We start from the raw sequence: 27,567 nt of genomic DNA on the forward strand, positions 1-27,567 counted from the left end.
AAATCAATTTCAAATTTATTAAAATGTATTTCTATTTTCTGCTTTCTTTCCTCGTGGATTCGAGAAGTTTCTGTGAGGAGTCTAGAGAAGTTCCGTGGATTCAGAGTAGTTATCCTCTTGAGGAAGATGGTGATCGACCTCATCACGTTCATCCCTGCGTCAATTTCTCACCTACAAGTTGGTCACCTTTGTGGGGCCGTCCTTGGTCGCGGTAACCATGCATAAGGCACTTGTAAGGTGAAGATTAAGATACACTGGGCCATTGCTCTACCTAGGCGCTCATGGAGCTTTAGAAACCTTGATTTTGCATCACATCAGGGCATTCATCGATCCAAACATATCCATCCGTACATCATCACATCCACGTCTAAAATAGGATTTACTATATTTTAATTTCTTAGAACATATAAACAGTCCACTGCCAATCTGCCCAACTTGGACGCACTTAGTGTACGCTGAGAATCAGTGCACACATATCTTCCACCATCGAAAGACAGTAGCCGGTAATCCAACACGATTTTCAGAATGGAAATTTGGAAACCCCATTGTTGAAATGAGCGTTGGGATTCCCGTCCATAATCTTTGGATTGTGGGAGATTCGTGTGCACACAATCTTCCCCCTTCCCCACCCCCAACAATACATACAACACATCTTCTGGCCTTCCCAACTTCCTAGGGTGATTTTGATTGAGTGGAGGCAAGGTTGTTGATGAGGGCTAAAGCATTGCTAGTCAGCTGGACCATCTTCACTATCCGACCCCTCACGATGTTCTTAACCTTTCCGTTCATCGCATTGCCATCGAATCCGTCCATGCACGCATCCTCGTCCGTCATTGCGGCGCTCACCCACGTTTGTATGTTGCTCATTTGAAAATGGAAGTGGGGCCCACTAAGGCGGTCCATCTCCCCCAGTGATTGCCTAAGCTCGTCCATGGAGTCTCCCATCATCTCTATGCAGTCCGTCATGGCGCCTACCTCTCTAGGCCTTAAACCGTACCCGGCCGATAGTTTTGACATCATGGCAGAGGTTGACTGGGCCTCAGTTAGGGTCACGGACAGAGCTGTGTGGGCCAATTGCTTGGGGCTCGTTTGGATGTCGCTGGCGTAGGCAGAGAGCGATTCGTAGCACACACGTGGGTATGTGGTAGCGACACACGATGTTCGGATGAATTGGGTGTTTGTGTTGGGGTTGGGAATGGCTCTTGCTGCTGAGCACATTTTCACGTGGGAGGTGAAGTGTAGGAGAGTGAGAAGAGCCACTACAGGAAAACAAGAAGATAAGGTCTTACTAATAGAACCTTCCATCTCTCTGTCTTGCCTTTTCACACACAGCGAAAGACTTGCTATAGTTGAAAATATGGTTAAGGGAAAGAAGCTTTTGAGAGGCTCTGGGTGATGAATGGTGGGAGAGGGCGTTGCCCTTTTTATAGCAAAAGTGGTGGCCTGTCGGTTTGAAATAGTGGGCCCCACTTGCCATTGTTATTGAAAGTTATAGAGCAATTGGAGACGTCAGCACGAGCAAGATTTTGCCTACGTGGCTTTGGAATATTCTTTGCTTGGTCACAACGGTCTAGCCCATCTGCATGATTATATAATCTGTACGGTCCATCGCATGAGTAATACCGTAGTGGATGTTTACCTGATGGTGGGGCTCACCTTGAATGTATTTTCTGTATATCCACGCGGTCTATCAGTTTTTCCAGCTCCTTTTAGGCATGGTCCCAAAAGTGAAGCAGATCCAAATCTCAAGTCGACCGCACTACAGGAAAAAAAGTGGTCATTGAACATCTACCGTTAAAAACTTCCTAGGGCCCACAGTAATGTTTACCATCCAACCTGTTGATAAGGTCACAGAGACCTGGATGAAGGGAAAACACAAATATCATCTTGATCTAAAACTTTTGTGGGTGTCAAGAAGTTTTTAATGGTCAGTTACCACCGTTTCCTGTGACACGGCCCACCTTAGATTTGAATCAGCTGGATCAGCTTCATTTTTGAGACCATGCCGAAAATGAGCTGGAAAAATTGATGGACGGTGTGGATATACGACACATACATCAAGGTGGGCCCCACAGTTAGGGAAACACCTGCTACGGTGGTGTTACCCGGGTAACACCTAATCCACTCCCCAATTCCCGTCAATGCGAGGCGGCAGGAAGATTAAATTGGCGGGAAAAGCCTAGCTGCCTGATTTTTTTTCTACGGAATCTGGATCATACGTATTTTTTTCTTTTTAAAATTTTAGTTTTATTTTATTTTTCTTTTTGTTTCTATCCCTCATCCAATAATGTAGAAACGCTGGCAAATATGCAACGGTAGCCAAAACCAACTATGGGCCCCTATAAAAGATAAGGATAAAAAGAGCTGCACGGCTGTGAGAATGGGACCACTAGGGGCCGGAACGTGGTGTGGGGCTTGACGATGCCTGTCTTCTCATCGAGGGCGGGCCACGCCTTTTGGAGTTCCTACCGTCAGATGGGTGGCTGCACGTGATACATCTCCCCATGTTTCCATGAAGCCCCCTTAATAATATGTAGCTAGTTGAGGAATTATAGGTGGTCGACGCACGATCCAAGCTCAGTATACTCGAGTTCTGCGATTTTTGGCAACTCAGTCTGGTCGCTCTTTAATCCAGAAACGGATTGCGTACTGAGTGACTCAATAAACACCATGGAGCCCACCGTAATGTATGTTTCTTGTCCACGCCATCCATTTGAAGCATATCCAGAGCTCAAGTGGACTACACCACATGAAACAGCGGCATAATGACGTAGACGGTTGAAACCTTTCTAGGGCCCACCGTGATGTTTATTTGTAATCCAACCTGTTCATAAGGTCACACGAACATGAATGAAGGGAAGACAAAAAAATGTCAGCTTGATCCAAAACTTCCGTGGGCCTCAGAAGTTTTCAATGGGTAAGTGTCAATTCCCACTGGTTCCTGTGGTGTGGTCCACTTGAGCTTTGGACATGCTTCAATTTTGGGCTCATGCCGAAAATGAGCCAAAAAAATAAAAAATAATAAAAGGACCAACGGCCTGGATAAGACACATAAATCACGTGGGCGAGTTACTCATTACGCAATCAGCATCCCTTAATCTAGACCATGCCCGTTTCACCCTATTGCCGAGGCAACGTTTTCCAATGAGGGATGTGATGGACCATTGGTCTGATTGTGTAACCATCTTACCCACCCATAAGAGGCAATGAGTCAATTTAGTCCATGGGGCAACTTGCCCGACCCACTTCTGAGGTGGGTTTGTGCCAGCTAAATGTGGGTTGAGATCAGGCCAGGAAATGTGGCTATTTAACCATGCCCAACCCAACCTGCCCGTATAAAGTATCAATCGGTTGGGCCAAATGATCCAACCCTAAAGAAGTAATATAAATGTACAAGTATCGCGTACGTGTGTGGTGCATGCATCCACTGTAATTGGACAGGGCTTAGTGTGCCTTTTGCCCCCCATAAACTCTTGAAACCTGAGTTGGGCAGTGATGGGTAAGCCTATCAAATTTCAATTAAAGGGTCGGGTTGTATTGGGCTCGATGAATTTTAAGCAGGTTGGATGGGCCATAGAGTAATGATCGGCTATGGGGTGATAGGATAGTAAGTTGGTTCAGTTGAGAGTTTTTTAAAACCAATTTAGCAAATGATTTGGGGTCACCCCAACCCAACCAACATGGACCATTACCACTCTTGTCCACGCCAACACATTAATAAGGTGATTTCCACGTTGATGAAGGGAAAAACAAATATAGGCCTAATTGCTAATATCTCTTGCCTTATGTTATTAATCATGTCATAAAATGAACTGAAAAAAATGGATGAACAGAGTGGATATAACACAATTATTATGGTGGGTCCGATGAAGCTTGGGTTACTTACTGGAGTTCCTGCTAACCCCGAGTTGGAGGCAAGTAGCACCAGTCTGCACCCTGTATGTGTGGAGGCATAGACAAAGGCCCACCTCTCTCCACATCCCACGTGTCGTCTACTAAGAACGTAATGTTTCAAATGACAAGGAGCCTAAGATGTGTGCAATGTTGCACCGCATGTGGAACCATATATGATGCTGTGGACACCTAACCCAATAACGGAATAGTTGATCATGCCCTAGCATAAGGATTGCTTTTCACACAAAACCTAGAACCATGCACCCTATCCAAGTTTGTATAAACTAGTATAAATCCATCTCACATCACCCCCGACTCAATCTGAAGTAACCTAGAGCTTGACTTAACCCATTTAAACTTCGAAACATTGTGAGAATGGCCATTTGGTGGCAGCAGAAATTCAGTTTCTGTTAGAATATTTTCTCTTTTAGAAGCTATCAAGTGTTTCTATAATCATTGCTGAATTAGTTAGACGTCAGAATTTGATTAAAGATCACAAGTGGAAATTGATTTTACCCTTTTAATGATGAACTAATTATGGCATTATTCTTAATTTTCAAGTTTTCTATCAATTTACCCTTAGTAGAAGCCTTTTCAAATTCTCTTACAAAAAATCCTTAAGAGAAAATCATATTACCCTTTTATCCTCGACCCTAGCATAAATTACCAAACCAACCACCCTAACTAACTAACGAGAGAGTTTCTTTGAGCTTTTAAGAGTCAATCAAAACAAACCATGTTGTATTGTACTCATCACCTACCTACTAATAGCTAAGGGCGTGTTTGGATTCACATTTTGGTTATATTGTATTGTATTCGGTACTGTTCACGTATACGTTGGGCGATATTTAGAATATATCCAGTAGAGACGTGCCACTAACCAATGTTTGGATAGGACGTATTACTCTATCATATATACAATTTCATGTCAGATCAATGTTTGGAAACGATCGGATAAGAGCCACACGATGTATATATGTGCGTGTAGAGGGGCCCACTCACTATTCCATTGAATGATCTGAGGCGTTCATTCACTTCAGAGGGTGGGCATTACCCTTGCCTAGGTGTCTTTTCGTTTGTATGCAAACTATTGTAGAATCTCAATCGTTAAATATGAAATGGACGGCGGAGTAAACACCCTCATGGACGACGCTGATTTCACTCCAAAAGCATTCCCTTCCGAATGGTTTTTCGTCCTAAATTCAATGGACGGAGTGAATTTTCCAAGAAGCTTCAGTAAGTGGGCCACCAAACTTCACAGAGTCGACATACGTCGACTCTATTGCGAAACAGAGGTTCCGTCTTTTCGTTGTGGGCCACCATCATGCAGTGAAAGGTGGATATGAACCATTCATCAGGTAGAGGGAGAAAAACCCATCAAAAACATGTTGACCTTTCATGGCTATGTACTTCCTCATGATCGCTACAATGATCAAAAGAAGATCGTTCAGTTGTTGTTTCAACTTGATTATCTCAGTGGACCACATCATCGGATGATCAAAGCTCACCATTCATGGTTTAAATCTCAAGAGGAAGATGATGGACGGTGTGGATTTGTCAAAAGACAGTCATACTGGGCATTATCAGCAACACAGTGAAAGAAGAAAATGCTTTCTTCCTGTTTACGTTTGACTGAACGTCCGGCCGATTGCGCGGTACATTTTCATCGATGATGCAAAGTGGTTCTCGGGCGTATTCGCGTGCGTTGAATGCGTCGCCCGCCGTTCATTTCCAAATGAGGGACATGTCCCATCAACCCCACTAATACGATACTATACACTTGAAACCGTGAATCCAAACACGCCCTAAGATATCACCACCTTCATTAATAAATACCTCATCTTCTCTTTTCCACCACATTACAACAGTAGTACCTTGTAACGACCTTGGAATTTTTGTGCTTATCTTTCCTTAAGTAGTTGTTTTGGGGTAATTAGCGCTTTACTCGATTGCTTGTGAAATTCGCATCAATCACTTTAAATTGTATCTGCATGGCTCTAATCGTGTAGATTAGTGAGCGCCACGTTACTCTGAAATCTGGGATCCATCGCTAAATCCAGTTGTTCTGGGAAATTTTTGGAAGATCTGGATCGGACCTGGACCGTGCGTCGAAAGTCCGATAGCGATGATCTTAGGCTGTTGCGGTCACCGAGTTGGGCTTGATCTTCACCTCGAAAATCAAGTCGATCTGATGTTCTGGGTCGATTTGATTGAGCTCGGAGTGAAGAGTGTGAGAACGGTTGGAATTTATTAAGCTTTTATTAAAATCTGAGTCGTGTCGCTTGCGCGACGATTTTAAGCATTCTGACCATTGGATTTTGACCCAATTTCACCCTCTGATCAGGATAGTTGGCCCAGGCATATCCTAGTGCTTGTGGACCTGATCGAGTTTCCGTGACCGTTGATTTGAGTGTGGTCCGCCACAGCTGATCTGAAGAGCCGGTCGGTACGAAAACTCAGCCTGACCTAGATCCATGGTCAGTGAGCTTAAGTTCGACCTTTCGTGGTTATAGGCCCACCAGAAGTGCTTTGTTGGATCGAGAAAGGCGTGCTTTGGTTATAACCTAAGTATACCTTGACCCTGGGGTTATTTCCATCATTTTAAGGCCTATATATAGTCCTTTAACCCTAGCTCTCATTTCCATACGAATTTTCTCTAACCCTAGTTTGGAAAGAGAGTGGAAAAGAGAGAGTTAGTGAGAGAGATTGGTTGGTGATTCATCTTAATTTTTTCTTGTTCTTCTTCACCTTTGAACCTTCACTTTGAATCGTTCTTCTGACGGTTATGAGTTCCTTTGGGGTAAATTAACCTAACCCTAACCTGTGTTAGAGCTTAGATTAGACTTGGTGTTGTTGTATCTCATTTCTATCCTTATTTTAGGGTATTCTAGCGCCGTTGATGAAGACAACTCGTCTAAATCAGCTCGGCGGTTCTTTCTTCGCTTAAGGTGCGGACTTTAAGTGTATAGGTTATGGTTTTCAAGGCTTTCAATCCCAGTTAGTGGTTTATTCTTGTTATGGATGAGATTTCACATGTCAAATGTTATGTTTACATTGCTTTCCTGATATGCATGTACTATATTGAGATTTGTGTATTCTAAGTGTATTTATAAAGTACCGTATACGTATAAAATACGCACTTGTGTTTGCCATGATTATTTGTCATGTATGTATGCTAGATGCATGTATGACAACTCCTTGGTAAAAGGAATTGTCTAAGTGCATGTATTCCAACATACGCTATGTATGTTGTTCCTTGTATGCTAAGTGTTTGTAGAAATGCATGAATGATCTAAGTGTAACTTATTACACTTATTGCGAGCGTTGAGAAGTGATTCTCAATACTCCTATGGATGCGCATGTTTTCCTTTATGCAGTTATCTTTCAAGTTCTTTAAATTCAAGCATCTCCTATGCTTACATTTATATTAAGTTGATATTCTTCAGATGAGTATGTACCATGATTTGAGTGGTTGTTCCATTACTGTTTTACATTCCATATGAATATCTGTAGTAGTGTAGGATGTTTGGGACTATGCCTTAGTCCAGGAGATTGGTAATTGACCCTATATTCGTGGTTGAGATTGCTTTCGCCACGTAGGACGTATTAGACGAACCCGAGTCGTATTAGAGTTGTCAGCAGTGGTCTGGCCATGCGGAGTGTTTGCGCACTCTATGTCGTTCAACTCAACGTGCGCTCGTGCTAGTCGAGTTCGTCAAGTAACCCGATTGTCCGATGTATGTTAACCATGTATGGACGCTACTGCTTGAATCTAGGGTACCGAACTTACCAGTGAAATCCTAATAACCATGGTACCTGATCCGCTAAGACTCATGAGCCGGACATGGTGGTATGGGACACTGTGGTCGAGCTGTCAGCCTACGCTGGGGTAACGAGCCTCCCCGTAGTGACCAATGAGCAACTAAACTCGTGAGCCGATTATGGTGGTATGGGACACTATATTCGTGCTGTCGGCCTACATTGATTGGTGACGAGCCCTTTGTAGTGACCTCGAGCATACCTGGATACCGCAAGGAGGTGACGAGCCGATCTGTGGTAGTAAGGGCATGAAAGGCGTGCATTGATTGGTGACGAGCCCTTTGCTACGACCTCAACTATATGATCGTATGAGATATCTAGGATTGACGACCCTAGTATGGATCATTGTTTGGATAGTGACATGAGGAAGGTATCTTAGCTTCCCAATACTGCGGTATGAAATGGACTAATAACAACTTGGTAATCATATCCATGCACCATATTTGCATGTGCTTTGTAGATGTGGCGCACTTTGAGCGATGTCATGCGTAACGTAAGATGAAGACGCGAGGGTGTACGCGTGAGGGCACGCATCATATTACATTCATACTTGCATTAACAAGAGTACTTAGGATTTAATTACTTATCTGCTTTATCATTCTTGTTTGATTGAACTGATAACATGTTAACCGATGCCTTATTGTTCCACCGAGTTGATCACTCACTTCCACGTTTAGGGCGGTGTTACACACCCACCGGACTCTGTCTTAGGCCCCGATGTTGCAGATGTAGATGCGACGTCCGAGGCGAGCGGAGCCTGGATGACAGAGGCGCTTCTCCTATATGCGGTTTTGAGACGGGTTCTAGCGAGCCTCGATCTGATGCGCGGGGCTGGGATTTCTTTTGGGATGAACTGATGTAATTTGATACTTATAATTTTGTTAAATAACACTTTTACACGATCTGGTTGTATATGTAATTCAGGGATTTACACTTGTACACATTTTACTATAAGTCTTCCGCTTGCTTTATTCACTTGTCCCTGAAGCATATCTGTGTTTTGGCTTAATCTATTCCATGTTTTATGCACTAATACAGTCAACATACATTCATCATTAAATATGTTGCATAAGTGATGTTTTAGAACTCGGGAGCTGAGTTATGCTCAACCCCCGAATTTCAGGGCGTTACATACCTAACCAATAAGAAGAGCCTTGAAAACTAGGTGACGACTTTCTAGAGAAAATGAAATGTTCTTATTTCCCCTAAACTACTCTCCCAAAAGTTTTCGGTGAGAAGCTTTGAAAACTAGGTGAGAACATCTTAGAGAAAATAGTGAAATATTTTCTTTTCTTTAAGATCATCTTCCTTGTACAATCAGTTTTATATGAGAATGCCATATGAGTGAGTGCATATCGAAGAGCTCCAATTATCTTCTCTAACTCCAAATTCCATAAAGTAGAGCCCCAAAATGTGCCTCACACCTTCTTTTCTCATGATGGAGGCTCTTATTCAAAATCTATGAATCTCTACCACTTAATATTATACCGTTTCTAACATGCGGTGGATTTCAAAATTTCAGCGAGTGGCAAATCCATAAACATTTATATCTCCTCATTCTCTTTGAGGTGAACTCCACCAATCTATTCCACAATGCCCAAACAAGCCATATTTTTACAACACGTGAAATCTGATAAGGCATCCTGTCATGATTAGATGGTGACTAAGAGTGACCCCCTTCTGCTTTAACTTCTTTGGATAAGTCCAAGTCAAGTAGGGCCCCCACTCTCATTATTGAACAGTGAACAAAAGGATAAATACAACCATAGCGAATTCCAACTGTGGGCCCCTATACAAAGAGCCACACGGCTGTTAAGGGGTAGGAACGTGGTATGGCGGCGTGGCTATGCTTGTCTTCTTATCGAGGAGTACTGGGGCATGGGCTGTGTGGGACTCATCAAATAATTGCTACCTTCTGGGGTTCTATCAATGACTTAGCTGGCTGTACTTGATACATTCACCATGCCTATCAAATTTCAATTAAAGGGTCGGGTTGTATTGGGCTCGATGAATTTTAAGCAGGTTGGATGGGCCATAGAGTAATGATCGGCTATGGGGTGATAGGATAGTAAGTTGGTTCAGTTGAGAGTTTTTTAAAACCAATTTAGCAAATGATTTGGGGTCACCCCAACCCAACCAACATGGACCATTACCACTCTTGTCCACGCCAACACATTAATAAGGTGATTTCCACGTTGATGAAGGGAAAAACAAATATAGGCCTAATTGCTAATATATCTTGCCTTATGTTTGGAATCATGTCATAAAATGAACTGAAAAAAATGGATGAACAGAGTGGATATAACACAAATATTATGGTGGGTCCCATGAAGCTTGGGGTACTTACTGGAGTTCCTGCTAACCCCGAGTTAGAGGCAAGTAGCACCAGTCCGCACCCTGTATGTGTGGAGGCATAGACAAAGGCCCACCTCTCTCCACATCCCACCTGTCATCTACTAAGAACGTAATGTTTCAAATGACATGGAGCCTAAGATGTGTGCGATGTTGCACCGCATGTGGAACCATATATGATGCTGTGGACACCTTACCCAATAACGGAATAGTTGATCATGTCCTAGCATAAGGATTGCTTTTCACACAAAACCTAGAACCATGCACCCTATCCAAGTTTGTATAAACTAGTATAAATCCATCTCACATCACCCCCGACTCAATCTGAAGTAACCTAGAGCTTGACTTAACCCATTTAAACTTCGAAACATTGTGAGATTGGCCATTTGGTGGCAGCAGAAATTCAGTTTCTGTTAGAATATTTTCTCTTTTAGAAGCTATCAAGTGTTTCTATAATCATTGCTGAATTAGTTAGACGTCAGAATTTGATTAAAGATCACAAGTGGAAATTGATTTTACCCTTTTAATGATGAACTAATTATGGCATTATTTTCTTAATTTTCAAGTTTTCTATCAATTTACCCTTAGTAGAAGCCTTTTCAAATTCTCTTACAAAAAATCCTTAAGAGAAAATCATATTACCCTTTTATCCTCGACCCTAGCATAAATTACCAAACCAACCACCCTAACTAACTAACGAGAGAGTTTCTTTGAGCTTTTAAGAGTCAATCAAAACAAACCATGTTGTATTGTACTCATCACCTACCTACTAATAGCTAAGGGCGTGTTTGGATTCACATTTTGGTTATATTGTATTGTATTCGGTACTGTTCACGTATACGTTGGGCGATATTTAGAATACATCTAGTAGAGACGTGCCACTAACCAATGTTTGGATAGGACGTATTACTCTATCATATATACAATTTCATGTCAGATCAATGTTTGGAAACAATCGGATAAGAGCCACACGATGTATATATGTGCGTGTAGAGGGGCCCACTCACTATTCCATTGAATGATCTGAGGCGTTCATTCACTTCAGAGGGTGGGCATTACCCTTGCCTAGGTGTCCTTTCGTTTGTATGCAAACTATTGTAGAATCTCAACCGTTAAATATGAAATGGACGGCGGAGTAAACACCCTCATGGACGACGCTGATTTCACTCCAAAAGCATTCCCTTCCGAATGGTTTTTCGTCCTAAATCCAATGGACGGAGTGAATTTTCCAAGAAGCTTCAATAAGTGGGCCACCAAACTTCACAGAGTCGACGTACGTCGACTCTGTTGCGAAACAGAGGTTCCGTCTTTTCGTTGTGGGCCACCATCATGCAGTGAAAGGTGGATATGAACCGTTCATCAGGTAGAGGGAGAAAAACCCATCAAAAACATGTTGACCTTTCATAGCTATGTACTTCCTCATAATCGCTACAATGATCAAAAGAAGATCGTTCAGTTGTTGTTTCAACTTGATTATATCAGTGGACCACATCATCGGATGATCAAAGCTCACCATTCATGGTTTAAATCTCAAGAGGAAGATGATGGACGGTGTGGATTTGTCAAAAGACGGTCATACTGGGCATTATCAGCAACACAGTGAAAGAAGAAAATGCTTTCTTTCTGTTTACGTCTGACTGAACGTCCGGCCGATTGCGCGGTACATTTCCATCAATGATGCAAAGTGGTTCTCGGGCGTATTCGCGCGCGTTGAATGCGTCACCCGCCGTTCATTTCCAAATGAGGGACATGTCCCATCAACCCCACTAACACGATACTATACACTTGAAACCGTGAATCCAAACACGCCCTAAGATATCACTACCTTCATTAATAAATACCTCATCTTCTTTTTTCCACCACATTACAACAGTAGTACCTAACCAATAAAAAGAGCCTTGAAAACTAGGTGACGACTTTCTAGAGAAAATGAAATGTTCTTATTTCCCCTAAACTACTCTCCCAAAAGTTTTCGGTGAGAAGCTTTGAAAACTAGGTGAGAACATCTTAGAGAAAATAGTGAAATATTTTCTTTTCTTTAAGATCATCTTCCTTGTACAATCAGTTTTATATGAGAATGCCATATGAGTGAGTGCAGATCAAAGAGCTCCAATTATCTTCTCTAACTCCAAATTCCATAAAGTAGAGCCCCAAAATGTGCCTCACACCTTCTTTTCTCATGATGGAGGCTCTTATTCAAAATCTATGAATCTCTACCACTTAATATTATACCGTTTCTAACATGCGGTGGATTTCAAAATTTCAGCGAGTGGCAAATCCATAAACATTTTTATCTCCTCATTCTCTTTGAGGTGAACTCCACCAATCTATTCCACAATGCCCAAACAAGCCATATTTTTACAACACGTGAAATCTGATAAGGCATCCTGTCATGATTAGATGGTGACTAAGAGTGACCCCCTTCTGCTTTAACTTCTTTGGATAAGTCCAAGTCAAGTAGGGCCCCCACTCTCATTATTGAACAGTGAACAAAAGGATAAATACAACCATAGCGAATTCCAACTGTGGGCCCCTATACAAAGAGCCACACGGCTGTTAAGGGGTAGGAACGTGGTATGGCGGCGTGGCTATGCTTGTCTTCTTATCGAGGAGTACTGGGGCATGGGCTGTGTGGGACTCATCAAATAATTGCTACCTTCTGGGGTTCTATCAATGACTTAGCTGGCTGTACTTGATACATTCACCATGTCTAATCAACCCGCTTCATAATATCTAGCTAGTTGACGAATCATAGGGTCCTCGACCCACTGGCGCCCATGGGCAGTATATACTTGGGGTTTTGTTTTTTGACAAGTGACTCCTGTGGTTCGTTAATCCAGATCCTGTTGCATACCGCCATGGGTGCAAAAAATCTCCTTGACAGGACAATCATTTACCATTTGAGCGTCTGAGCGACAGATCAACAGTTGAGAAGTGATAACATCAATGGTCTAATTCAATTGGAGAAGTCCCACGAACATGTGGCTATGACCTTACCGTCTAATCAATTTCTGTGACGTAATTCATAGTGGTATGCAATAGACCAATGTAAGGGACCGCCCGAATGGTTGTACATGTTTTTTGATGAATGAATTGCTGTGGCAGCGCCTTTTTGGAAAAAAATAAAATAAATGATGCAGTAGACCAATGTCTGGTTATGAAACCAATACTCGAGCAGGGGAGTGGTAATGGATCAGTTTGGCCCATGGGTCAACTTGCTCGACTTGCTTCTGAGGGGGTTTTGGCCCAGCTCAATGAGTTATGGGTTGAGATCAGAAATATAAAATATGCTCAAGGTCGAGCTATGATTTAACTCTAGTGACCTAAATATAAGTCATCAATGTAAAATTCAGACATCCTCAACCCATTTCTGGCCCAAGTCATTCAAAGCCTCAGGTTGAGAAAAGCCATAACTCTTCCAATTTGCATGAACACTCATATATATGGTTGATCAGTCATTAGGGCCCGTTTGGACGCACTTCCTCATAATGGGAGTTTTTGAGGATGGGGTATTTAAGCCTGTTTTTTTGGTGGACTCGCAAAAACTAATCTGATTGGTTTTGCTAAGTTGGTGTTTTAGTACCCATTTTTTAGAGCGGAGGATGAGACGGAGGTTGGTAAAATGCATCCAATCGCACATTATCCACCACTGTTTGCATCAAAACTGCATCTTGGCCCCGTTAGGAAGGTGCGTCCAAGTGGGCCCTTTATTATCTTTTTAGCTAAGAGGAATTATATAATAAGTCATCACATCTTTTCACAGGATACATGGTTTTCCAATTTAGAGAAGTGAGGCTGATGTTTTGACAATCCAGACCATTGATCTAAATTGAGTCCAGCCATAGATGGAGAGCCCCAAAAATCTCCTAAATTGAAAGATACCATCAACACGTATTAGGACTCTTTTTACTGGAATGTGGACCATTTTTTGCATTTCTACCTTTGGCCAAGAAAACGAAAGATTAATATCGTTCTATTCATCCAGCATTGCATAAACCAAAAACATAGTCCGGATTAGCAATTCCGTGGGCCCCCCTTGTCAGAATACAAAACCTGTGAATAGAGTGTGAAGACATGGCGGTGTATTATATAATTCGTTCTTTTCTAATGTTTAGGATTAGAGGGGGACCCATATACATCCACTTGCATAACAGACATTTCGCTGAGACTGCATAATAATGTCTGATAAAGGCTTGTCGCCTGCCTTCTGAGACTATCCCCAGTAGGTAAAGCTACCCCCTTTTCAAGCATATGTTAATTTACACATGGGATGCATGAAAGTAGAGTGATATGTAATGGTTTTTTTTTTAATAACACTTTATACCTTACCTTAGGGCTTGACTGATGAGTTGGAAATATGAACCTAAGGAACTGCATGACCTGCTCACTTGGACCAGTTAGGCTAAAGGGATTTTTTAGTGACTCCACTCATTTTGGTTGGAAGGTGAGGTACAACTAGGGCTATCCAAAGGTTGGGTCTAGATCAAGTTCTACATTACCTGTACCTGGGCAAACTGGGCCCAGGTCTAGTTCTTGAATACCCGGACCCAGATCCAATAAGGTTCGATTACCAGTTGGGGTATCCATCGTTCTTTGTATCTAGATTTCAAGCTGGGCTCGGAAAAAATAAGAGCATTTACGTGGTTGAACTCACCCAATGGATGGATTAGATTGTACATGCATGTGCCACTTTAACAAATATGTGGTGTGTGAATGGGTTCTGTTTCCTGTGTGGCTTAGGAAATCTCACTTCATAGCTAAAATCAACGTGTGTTATTAAATATATATGATTGTTCTATAAAAACTAACCGACCCAGTGTGACCTACCCAACTATAATCAGGTCCATCACATGGAGTCGACCTGAACACACTAGATCCAAATTTCAACCGGGTCAAAGTGAGGTCTGAACCCAAAAGATGGGACTTGGACCCACTAAGATTGGGTCAGGTCCATCTGATACCCACAGGTCCGGGTACCCATTGACATCCCTAGGTGCTACCAGCCACCGTCCACTCCCTCCCAAGTTTTAAAACATTAGACGGCTAATGATGGGCCGCGCCACACCAATCCTTCTAATGATGCATCATGGCGCTGTAAAGGGTTATTATTGCTGCAGGTTTTTCATCGTGCGCCATAGATGATAAGTATATTTCATTGTTAAAAAAAATGATGAAAGAGACGTTCAAAATATCATATGAAGCATCACACGCATTCTCAGTATGACTGGATACACTCTGATCATGTCACTATGAAACGTGTTTTCATACTAGACAATTATTATTTTTTATTTTTCCCGGAGCATGGACGCATCCATGACCCAAACAAGGTACGAATAGTAAATTTTCATGGATTCCTGGAGTTGGGATACAAAACCACGGTACTTTGAAGAGTTGATTCGGCGAAAGTTGAAGAGTAGAGGTCGTTGGGCATCATGAATTCTATGTGAATTGGAATCTAAATTAGAATTACCATAAAATACATGTGAATTAGAATTCTAAATGGTGTTTGGCACTATGGATCGGATATGGATTTCATGTAAATTTAAAATTTGTGTTTGGTACCTTTCTTCATGCATGACATACATTTCACTAAAATTTTAAAAGTGACCTATCGTAAGGCTTATGTGAAATCCATTCCAATTAGCAAGTGCGTTACTCCATATTAAACATAAGGCCCAAAACTCAGCTTGGTTTGTGATTCATGTGGACCATACGATTGTAAACAATATATAGGTGATACCTCTCTCAATTGTTTCCCTTCGTATGGCCCACCTAAAGTTGATTAGGGTGGATTTCACCATAACATTAAGGTGGGGCATACTAATTCTTGAAGTCAAGTAAGTCATTTTTATGGAAAACGTGTCTAGGCCTTAAAAATATTATGTTACATAGATACTATGATGTTTATATGTACAATCCATCCCAATCATGAGGTGCATTGCTTAATTTGAGCCATATGGTCCAAATGTCAAATTGCTCTGTAATTCAAGTGGGCCATATGACGGGAAACAATTAATCCTAACCCTCTTAACTATTTCCTTTCATGTTGCCTATATGAATTGAGGATGGGCTTGATTTTTTATCCCTAGGCTTACATTTTAACTTTGTATCTCACAGTTGGAATGGATTTCATATAATCATCATGATGGCCTTGCAAAAATTGAGGGTGTATGTCTCTAATAGCTTTTTTCTTGGTTTTACCTACTTGAATCACATACCAAATTAATTTTTGGGTTCTATGTTTAAATTAAGGGAACACACTTAGGGCCCGTTTGGATAGTAAGTTGCTTAAGATAAGTTACTTATGGCACAAGTAACTTATCTTAATTTCTACTTATTAAGAAGATAAGTATGTTTGGTAAATGACCTACTTATCAACTTCTCATCTCTTTGGTCTCTCCTATGCCTCTCTTAAGCAACTTATGAAAAGAAGAAAAGCTTAAAAAATTAATTGAAGTGATTAAGTACACTTTTAAGTAAAAAAGTTACTTATAATTAATCATAAACCAAGGTAACTTGTTTGAAATAAGTTACTTATCTATTAATGTAAGTAGAAAAAATAATTTATTTGGTGGTTTCCCAGTGATCGAGGTGGATTTCATGTAAACAAGACAGTTGGAGCCCATTACTTCTTGAAGCAAGCATATTGTTAATTTTGGTGCTGCCATCATCCGTGATAAATGGTGGTAATGGGATTTGAAAACATACTTTTTGGCAAGAAATTCGAAATGGGTGAAATGGTGATAAAATGAATCCATTTAACACCATCATACCACTATCCAAACATGCTTACTTTATGCTTTTACGACCAATTCTCACCCTTTACCATTGTTTCTACGGTGCCAAATGACCCCCAAGTGAAATGCAAATCATAGACTTTTGATCTAATGGATATTGGGATGCCTTAAATTTTTGTAGAAAAGAGACTCCTAATTCATGCTTCAAGGGACATAATAGTAGGTATTTAAGTAACAACATATTCATTAAATGAAAATAACTGAAATGCAAATGTTGAGATGGATGGGGAACTAGATGAGGAAAGACAAAATTAGAAATGAATGCATTTCAAGAAATTAATAGTAAAGTAAGAAATAATAAGCCGAGGGAAGTAGACTTGAATAGTTTAGTCTTGTGCAATAGAGATCAGGAAGAAATAATAAGCCGAAGGAAGTAGACGAATAGTTTAGTCTCGTGCAATAGAGATTAGGAGCTATGCTGGTTATGAGTGAGTTGATGTAATTAAAGGCTTGGAATAATGTAGATGGAGGTAGTAAGAAAAGACTTAAATGATTTATGATCCAACTGAAGTTATGCCGTTCTTAGAATGTAATGGTAGAACATGATTAATTTATGTAGACAACATCATGGATGTGCTCTTATCTAATTCCTATTATCAACAAGTAATGATATAAGAACTAAATGCCTTAAGGATGCTTCAGTCAAAGATTTCTTTGCTCATTCGGCTTCTCAGAACCTGACAGAAATTCAGCCATATATTACCCCAGCAGCGATGTAGACAATATCAGCCCTCCCAATCGCAATAACAGAAAGGACGGATAAGCTCATTTGGGACCTAAATGCGGCAGGTAAGTTCTCAATCAAATCGGCTTGGAATGGCATCAGACAACACCTGCCTTCTCTCCCTTGGACCAAATGGATATGGAACAGAACCATCCCCTCGAAAATGAGTATCTTTGCCTGGAAAGTCATTCATGAAGCTGTCCCCGTGGATCAGGTCGTGCAGAATCGTGGAGTTACTTTAGCTTCCTGCTGTGAATGTTGTATGCAGATTCCAAATAGCCTCCAGATCCTGCCAGCTACGCTGACCCAACCTAACCACTCGATCTCTCAATCTTCTTCAAACCAACATCGAGCCCAACAGCCCACGAATCACCCTGAGGATGGGAATCATACCAACGGTTAACAACAAGTTTGCCATAGCCCGAATGACCGTCTCCATTCGCCAATCACAAACCCGTACAATAGTCATTTGCCTACAACCCTCTTTCTCAGTGCACCGAACAGGGGCCCATAGGATCTCTCTGGTTTTAGATCTGCTAGAGTGGAGACTCTGGACCACCTCTTTTGCTAGAGTGCAATTGCTACGTGTATTTGGAGCCATTTCAGTCGTCTTTTTGATGTTGCCATCTCCCCGAATCAGACTATTCTCCAGAGAATTCAGAGCTGGACTGCCAAAGCTAGTAAGAAATTCAGAATCTCTTCTCTCATTAGTCTGGCACCTAGCATCATCATATGGGAGATTTGGATTAACAGAAATCAGGCACGATTTGAGGGTTACCCTATGTCAGCAAATAAGATCATCTTCAAGGTTAACCGATGGTTCAATGAGCTAGGATCAAGCATTCAGGCCCCGGATAGGAACTCCATGATAGACACCATCACTCTCCAAGCCCTCAGGATCAATAAAGCCCATCCCCTCCCTGCAAGAAAATGCATCAAAGTCACTTGGTCAAGGCCCCCTCAGGGTTGGGTGAAGATGAACGTTGATTGATTCTCTAGGGGTAACCCGGGTCCGAGCGAGGGAGGAGGAGTTTTCCAGGATCACCAAGGCAACCTTATTTTCGCCTTTCACAGAAACTACGGCCATATTACAAACACTATTGCTGAGGCCCAAGCCATGCTAGATGGCATCACGATTTGTTCTAATCTGGGACTTTCCAATATAATTGTGGAATCTGACTCGATGACCATTGCTAATTCGTTTGAAAATCCTTTCTGCCACAACTCTTGGAACATCTGGTACAAGCTGGGGAAAATTCAACTATTTCGGCATTCCCTTGATCTTCAATTCAGCCACATTTACCAAGAAGGGAACTCAGTTGTGGATGCATTGGCCAGAATGGCTAGTGAAGGATGCACAAATAGGCTGTACGATTCGCGTGCCGTCCTTCCAAGACTGGTGCGTAGGTCCCTTCTCTTGGATAAAGCTGGTATATATGGGGAGTATTAGGATTATGTAGTTGGGGTACTTTCTGTTTTCTTCGTTTTTCCTTTCCTTGTCGGGAAGTTTTTGTGCAGATTGAGTTTATATGATAGGAGGGGTCCTCTCCTTTTTGTAAGGACCCTCCTGAATGGTTGTATACTTTCCTGTGAAATGAAATATTCGCGTTGTTAAATAAATAAATAAATAAATAACTAAATGCCTTAAGGAACACACATTCAAGGGCTCTTATTGTCACCCTCTTGGTAAATTTTCATTTGGGTATCAATAGATATATGAAATTAAAACTCAATTAGATGGTTCAATTCAACGACCCAAAGCTAGGCTAGTTACAAAGGATATCACTCAAGACTATAGGGTTGATCGTGAAAACACAATGGCCTATTTTGCCAAAAATAAAAAACTTATATTTAAACAATATTGATTATCGTTACCTTCATTGCTAATATTTTAGGTGGATGTCAAGATTGGCTTCCTTTATGGTGATGTCCGTGAAGATGTTTATAAGAAACTGCCAATTGGTTTACTACATTAACCACACTAGGTCAATAAGCTTCACTAAGCTTTGATACCATGACATGTGATGAATATGCATGTTGTGCACAACCGCTATACGTTAGGTGCAAAAGCATTTTTAGAACAAATTAAATATGTGAATAGAGAAATGAAAATTGAGCAATCATAGAGAAACATAAAGATTTTATATAGAAAAATTCTTTCAAAAAAAAAATCACAACACTAAGCGACAAGTGATCCACTATAATATGAAAATTACAAGAGATGGATCAACTTATAGATTCGAAAGCCCAAGCTTTATTCTTTTGTAAAAACCCTAAAAATCGTATGGCCTCTCTCTACAGTACCCTAATTGTGTTTAGAAACTCTCTTATATACTTTTGTACAAGATTAATAAACAAAACCAGCAATTTCTAAAACTTACACGTTCTGTTCGATTAACCCACCTGACCTTTGGTCGACCCAAAACATCACAAATACTTTCAGTCAGCATATATTGCCACTAAAATCATATTCATACAGACGAAAACGAGAAAAATATCTCTATCAAAGATTCAATACATCTAATCTTACCGTATACAATTTAGTGCCAGCCTAACCCTGCCATATTCATCACGTACAATAAGAAGCGCCACCCACAGGAGGTTTTCTCTTTTGAATCAGTTCCATCTTTAATACACAACACTAAGTGCTTGTTTGGTGGATGCCTAAAAATGAGTTCCGATTCTAGTTAATTACAAGTAAATGGTTTACTCTATGTTTGGATGCTGAAAAATCTCTGTTACAAATCATTTACAGCTTTAAGCTCCTCTTGATTTATAGGTAAAAGCTGCGATTTCATTTACAAGCTCCCCATCTATAAATGTACAAATTATCTCTCCATTTACAGGATTTTAATAATTTACAGGCCATTCAAACACAGACAATCATTTGCCCATAAATCATTTACAGCTTGCAGCCAAAAAATGACCAGCTGTAAATAATTTACAACTTAAAACCCTAAGCGGGCATCAAAACCTAGGCCAAGATCCAAAGTACAGGCCACCGTGAAGGTGTGAACCTGACATGAATTACTACTGGTGTGCCAGCCCATCCCATTGCCACTGCTAGTAGAGACACTAGCTCCAGTAAGCCATTAGGAGAGAGGGATTATCACAATTCCGATCTAAATCAAAACAAACTGATTCTCACTCTACCAGTTGATCTCCACCACAGGTCTGCCTTGGTCGTGATAACCATATGTGTGCAGGCCACATGTAAGGTGAAAGATTAGGGCCAAACACCAAACTTCACTGATTTAGCCCTTTTTAAGTTTTCTGTGGATTTCATTTGCCTGTACCATGGGCCATTGCTCAGCCAAGGAACCCATGAAGATTTAGGAAGCTAGGTCTTGCATGCTCACATCAAGGAAGCCATGTCCACATTCTCACATCTACACCTAACATAGGATTTTCCCTATTTTAATTTCTTTCTACATATTGTCACAACACACAACTCAACCATGTGCCCAACTTCGGTTCACACAGTTTGTACGCTGACAATCACTGCAGACATATCTTCCACCATTGAAAGAAAGACGGCGTCCAGGAATCCAACATTATTTTCAGAATGGAAATTTGGAAACCCCATTCCTGAAATGAGTGTTGGGATTCCCGCCCATCCATCATCTTTGGACCCTGGGAGATTGATGTGCACACAATCTTCCCCCCCATATATGAAATGTAGCAGATGCCAATATACAAATAGCACATCTTCTGGCCTAGGGCTACACACTAGGTAGAAATGGATGGATCAACCATGCTAGAACTTCCTAGGGTGATTTTGATTGAGTGGAGGCAAGGTTGTTGACGAGGGCTAACGCATTGCTAGTCAGCTGGGCCATCTTCACTATCTGGCCCCTCACAATGTTCTTAACCTTTCCGTTCATCGCATCGCCATCGAATCCGTCCATGCACGTATCCTCGTCCGTCAGTGCGGCGCTCACCCACGTTTGTATGTTGCTCATTTGAAAATCGAAGTGGGGCCCACTAAGGTGGTCCATCTCCTCCAGTGATTGCCTAAGCTCGTCTATGGAGTCTCCCATGTTCTCTATGCAGTCCCTCATGGCGCCCACCTCTCCAGGCCTTAAACCGTGCCTGGCCGATAGTTTTGACATCATGGCCGAGGTTGACTGGGCCCCAGTTAGGGTCACGGACAAAGCTGTGTGGGCCAATTGCTTGGGGCTCGTTTGGATGTCGGTGGCGTAGGCGGAGAGCGAGTTGTAGCACACACGTGGGTATGTGGTAGCGACACACGAAGTTCGGATGAATTGAGTGTTTGTGTTGGTGTGGTGAAGGGCTCTTGCTGCTGAGCACGTCTTCGTGAGGGAGGTGAGGTGTAGGAGAGTGAGAAGAGCTACTATAGCGAAGGAAGAAGAAAGAATATTACTAAAACAAGCTTCCATCTCTTTCATACACACAACCAAACGATTACTATAGCTGAAAAGAGGGGAAGGAAAGAGGCCTTTGGAAGGGTTTATAAGAGTTTTTGGTTGATGACTGGAGGGAGAGGGTGTTGCCCCTTTTATAGCTAAAAGATCTGGTTCGGTAATTTGAAATAGTGGGCCCCACTTTCCATCGTAATTGTAAGTTTGAGCAATTGGAGGTGTCGGCACAAGGTTGGTTTTGTCCTTAATTAACTCATTGTAGCTTTGGAGGATTATTTCTCTGACCCAACTGTGAAAAGGACCAGTGCATCTGCATGGTCTGATAGTATATATGGACGGTTCACTTTGTGGACCCCACCTACTGAAGGCAGTAGAAAAATTGCTTTATGGTAAAGGATTGTGATTTTGTCACGAATTCGGATCCACTGCTTGCTCCAGAAAACTCTTGCTTATTAGCACAATGATGATGCGGACATGCAGTAAAATATACTCTTCTGTTTGTTGTAAGCAGGGATCCAGGATCATTTGTCACGTACCTGTAGTCCACACCCACATGATTTGGGCAGTTTTTTTTTGCTGCACCTACACTCCTCGGGGAGAATATTAGGGGGCACATGCTTTTTCAACCGGTTCACACACATCCGATCCTAGATGCAACCGAATGGAAAGCAAAGTCACAGAAAGATTCAACTTACTGGTGCAACTGTAGTGTAGGTTGAGGGCTAGTACATGGCAATCATGTGACGATGGTTAAACTGACTAGGATCTCGGTGACAACATTGCAATAGTTTCATGTAATTAGAGTAATTGCTCTTTTACAAAAGAGATAAAAATAATTGTCGTAAAAAGGTATGTCTTATAAATTTTTATTTTTATTATTTTTTTTAAATGATTGTTTTTTGTTTTTTAGCTTGTTAGTACACCCCCACTGCCAGTGGACACTTTAGTATTAGCCACCCCCACTAGGGATCTATACCAAGACCTCATTGTTGAAACAAGGTATCTTTCACTCAATCTACCACTTGAGTTATGGATCAAGGCATGTCCTATAATATGATAAGATGGCATGGTATGCTGATTGGAAGGACAGTTGTATGTATGGTGCTAGGATGTTCTGAATGAGCACTTGAACCATCTCCAAAACCACATATTTTGAAGAAATTAAGCCATGCTTACCCAAATCTTAGATTCAACCATCTATGATCTGGAGTGGATTAGGTGAAGCCTGGCCTCACCCAACCCGATGCAGCCTTGACCATGGAGCCCACCTAAATGTGTGTGTTGTATATGTATGTAATCCATCCAATTTACTCGCTTATTTTTGGGCATGGGCCAAAAAATAAAGCAGATACAAACATAGGTTGACGACACCACAAGAAATAATGGTGATTGACCATTAAAAACTTCTCATGGCTACCAAAGTTTTGGATCAATTTTTTTTTAACCCTTCCTTCAAGTCAGTTGGACCTCATCAACAGGTTAGATGGCAAATGTTGGGCATTATAATGGGCCTTATGAAGTTTTTAATGGTGGGCATTCAATCACCACTGTTTCCAATGGTGTGGTACTTTTTTTATAAAAAAAACACCCTATTAACCCGAGCACTCAGGCCAATATCAGGTGCTCGAACCAATGATCTCATGTTGAAACTCTTGTAAGTCTACCACTAAGCCACATGATAAAGGGTAAACATCTATTCAATGTAAAATTGTAAAATAATCTTAGTGTTTAAATAGAGAATTTTTGGTTAATTGTCTCCACAACACAGGTTTTGTCATTTTCGTCCTTCACACTTACTCTAATATGAAATTTTTAAAAAAGGCGGAAAATCAGTTTAAGATATTAAACACTAACATATCTATTCTCTGTTTTATTCCCCCTACTTTACTCAATGCATGGCCCATCTCCCTATCCTATACACGGCCTAGAGAATCCATCCATGCCCACAGAGGCCCACCTCTCAGCAGAAGTTACCAGGCATCTGATAAGAAAGGTACTGTTTACATGTGGCACCACAGCTGACACTGTATACCATGTGACAATGGGAAGTGGATTGGCTGGTGACCCCTGTACCAGCCAGGTAGCTGGTAGAACAGCTCCGTGGGCTCCGGGCTCCAACACGATGTGTGTGCTTTATCCACACCTACCATCCATTTTACGGGCTCATTTTAGGGCATGAGCCTCAAGATTCCGGATCATCTGCTTGCCACAAGCCAAAAAACCCTGCTTGTTGCAATTTAATTGAATTACATGATGTGGACCAATCACGGTGCAGGGAAATAAGATTTTTTAGCAAGCATAGAACGTAGATTCAAGCTGAAAATGAAGAAGATCTAAAGCTTAATCGGACTACATAGGAAACATTGGGGATTCGACACCTACGGTTGAAAATTTCCCGGGCCCTCAAGAGTTTTGGATCGAGCCTGATATTTGTGTTTTCCCTTCATCTAGGGTTACGCGACTTTATCAATAGGTTTGGATGGCAAATAAATATTGCGGTGGGCTCTCAAGAAGTTTTCAAGGGTAGGAGTTTAATCCCCACTGTTTCCTGTGGTGTGGTACGCTCGAGCTTTGAATCCGCTTCGTTTTCGTGCTCATGTCTTAAAATGAGCTGAAAAAATGGATGGTCCGCATAGATAAAACACATACATCATGGTGGGGCCACAGATCTTTTCTACCAGCCACCTGGTGCCAGAGTCACGAGCCGATTCGCAGCCGTGTCATATCAGCCCACCGCCAAATATCCATCCGTAACTAATCACATGTGAACAGTGAACTCGTATCAGCGTCCTGTCACGTTCAAATGGTGACTTCGAATGGCTCAATCTACTGTAACTTCACATGAGACCTCAGTACCAAGTAGGACCCATTCTCACCATCCAACGGTGAACAAACGCTGATAAAGTGCAACCACATTGAAATCCACCTGCGGGGGCCCCTTTAAAAAACATGGATAAAATTTATTTATAAAAAAGAAAAATTTTTAAAAAAACAGCTTTACGGTTGCTACAGTGGAACGTGGGAGTGGGGCGTGATGAATTGATGGTTCTTGTCTTGTTATGGAGGGGTGGGCCATGTGCTCCATTGCATTCAGCTAACTGTCCCTTTTAGGGGTACCCATCATCGGCTGGCTGCACATGATATATGTACGCATGAAACTCCCTTATAATATCTAGCTACTTGGTGAATTATAGTGTCCTCGACCATAGGCATACTCGGGTTCTGAGTTCTGACAAATGGGCCTACTGATCTTTAATCCAGACCGTTGGCCTATTGCATTATTCTGATCGGTCTTCAAAATTTAACAGCAATGGTGTACTGACATGGGTGTGTACTAACAAGCTAACCCAAAAAATAAATAAATAAATAAATTAACAGTAATGGCCGTTCAACTAAAAATGTCCCAGGCAGTAGCGGCTGAGATCTCACAATCTAATCAGTTTTTAGTATGTGGTCCCTTGCAGGATGCAATAAACTATGGTCCGATAATGGAACCATCGGTCCCCACCCATCAGAACTGCAAACGACAGTATATTGTTCAAGGCCTTAGGTCGATAGGATCGTATGATTTCTCCAACTTGGAAGAATACCGACACATACGATCAGTCGTTGAGGCTGCACAAAATATCCGACAGGATCTGCAAATTGCAAGGTGGGAATACCTAAATCTTTTACCTAGGATACATGAGAAGATAACAGATTATTCTAGGGTTTTCAGTTTGTACAAGTGGGCCGCACGATTTAGTGATCCAAACCGTTGATATAATGGCTTTCCAGCGATCCGGGCTGTGACTAGACCCGGTTCGAGTGTGACATCATGAAGGAATGAAAGTTGAAAATTAAGAAGAAAAAATAGTCGACTGTTGAGCTGGATAGTTGGACCCGCTCACCGGAATGGTCTAAGCAATCTCTTTCCCGAAACGGGCTTAGTCACTCTGATTTTGGGGGAGGCTTGATCCAACCGTCCAGTTCCTTCCACGTTTTAAAATAACAATCGATTTGCTTAACATGAGAGTAGAAGGAACTCAATTACATTAAATGAAATGAAAATAAAAATTCATAAATATATTCTCTCAGGATCTTATGTTTGTGGCGAGATTCTAAATCTAAATCCTTCTTAAGTCAATGACTTTAGCATAGGCAAAAAGAATTACACTATTGAAAAAGAAAAAGAAAGAAATGGCATTCATACAATCTAGGCTAGCACTTAGTATGGATAAAGAAAATTATTAAACTACACTTAATTTAGATTGATTTGGTGTATCAGCATAGATAAACAAAATCATGCTACTCCTTTGGTAAAGCCAATCTAGAAGGGTTCACGTCCTTACCCCAGTGGTAGACTATAAGGAGTTTCAACACGAGGTCTTGGGTTGATACCCATAAGTGGTGAAATCTCACTACGGCAAATCCCTGATGCAGGCCTTTTCTCCTGTCAATCAGTTTCGTCTTCAATACACAATCCCAAGTAGATGAAGATATTTGAGCCCCGTTATTACTGGGCCCCACATAATGGAGAAATACCTTTCCATAAAAATACTGCGGGGACTCCGTTAACGATTTTCTTCGTAGCAATTGTGGTCTTGGTTGTGACATGTGGGTCATTAATCAGGTGGACCTGACAATGAACATAAATGAGATGAAAGGTAGAGGCTAGTCCACTCATCATCTGGACCACACTTTTATATTGAATGTGAACTGTTGTTCATTTTTCTGACCATATTGTAGATATATTTTCTCAAACCCTCTCCTCATCTGGTGAGTGGGGTGGTTTGATTTTTGAGCTATAGTCATGGCATCACCTGATCAATGGTAAAGTTCTAGCGATTGGGCCGTGTTGGAGCCAGACCTGGATGTTACTTTCACGACTATGCATGACATGGTTCATCTCTCCATCACGTCCATCAAATCCAAGTCTTTCAATCCGAAATCCTCTCTCTCTCATCGATGCATAGGTTATCCACGGTAAGGCCCCTCAGTGTGGGCCAATCGCAACCCCACCATTGCATTTTGTCCCTTTCTTTTCTACAAGAGAAGTGGAAGGGCAGATTCCCTTCATTGAATTCACACCAGTTACGTGGCAAGAGTGTGAGTAATTTGGACCATTCATCAAGTGGAGTCTACCGTGAACATTCCTGCCCGAACGGCCTGGTCTAATAATCAGTCACTACATGCGTATGAGAAAAATGGACAGAGGATCTACATTCAACCTGCCCCAGGTGGTCCATCTAATGAGTGGATCTTGGTTGTGGTCAGATGCCACACGTGGACACTCAGCACACATTGTACAAAAAATCAGAGTTGCACACTCGTCAACTGAGCCACGCATGTGTATGTAGAACTTTTGAACCTTTCCTTTTTCTAACTGCCCGCGCTCCCCCCCCCCCCCAAAATTTTTTTTAATGAATCCGGATTCTTTTTCAATGGTGGGCGTCACTGTACCAACTGTTTTCTGTGGTGGGTCCACTTGAACTTTGGATCTGCCTCATTCTTCTGCTCATGTCCTAAAATGATTTCTCCAAATGGATGGACGGCGTGGATACAATACATACATCATGGTGAGGCCCACAAAACTTGGTGACGTCACTTCAATGGCGAA

The 27,567-nt window shown here is 41.6% G+C and overlaps 2 protein-coding genes across 2 annotated transcripts; both read right to left on the reverse strand.

The window, feature by feature from the left end:
- Window positions 1-360: 360 nt before the first annotated feature.
- Window positions 361-1,393, reverse strand: LOC131233538 (21 kDa protein-like). The gene has a single exon (XM_058230295.1). The coding sequence runs from the start codon at window positions 1,303-1,305 to the stop codon at window positions 673-675; it is 633 nt and encodes a 210-aa protein (XP_058086278.1). The 5' UTR covers window positions 1,306-1,393; the 3' UTR covers window positions 361-672.
- Window positions 1,394-20,976: 19,583 nt separating this feature from the next.
- On the reverse strand, window positions 20,977-22,036 carry LOC131233512 (21 kDa protein-like). Its single transcript, XM_058230250.1, has one exon. It carries the CDS (start codon window positions 21,993-21,995, stop codon window positions 21,354-21,356), a length of 642 nt encoding a protein of 213 aa, XP_058086233.1. The 5' UTR covers window positions 21,996-22,036; the 3' UTR covers window positions 20,977-21,353.
- Window positions 22,037-27,567: the final 5,531 nt, after the last annotated feature.

Source organism: Magnolia sinica, chromosome 18, assembly GCF_029962835.1.
Source record: "Magnolia sinica isolate HGM2019 chromosome 18, MsV1, whole genome shotgun sequence".
In the NCBI taxonomy this organism is placed as follows: Eukaryota; Viridiplantae; Streptophyta; class Magnoliopsida; order Magnoliales; family Magnoliaceae; genus Magnolia; species Magnolia sinica.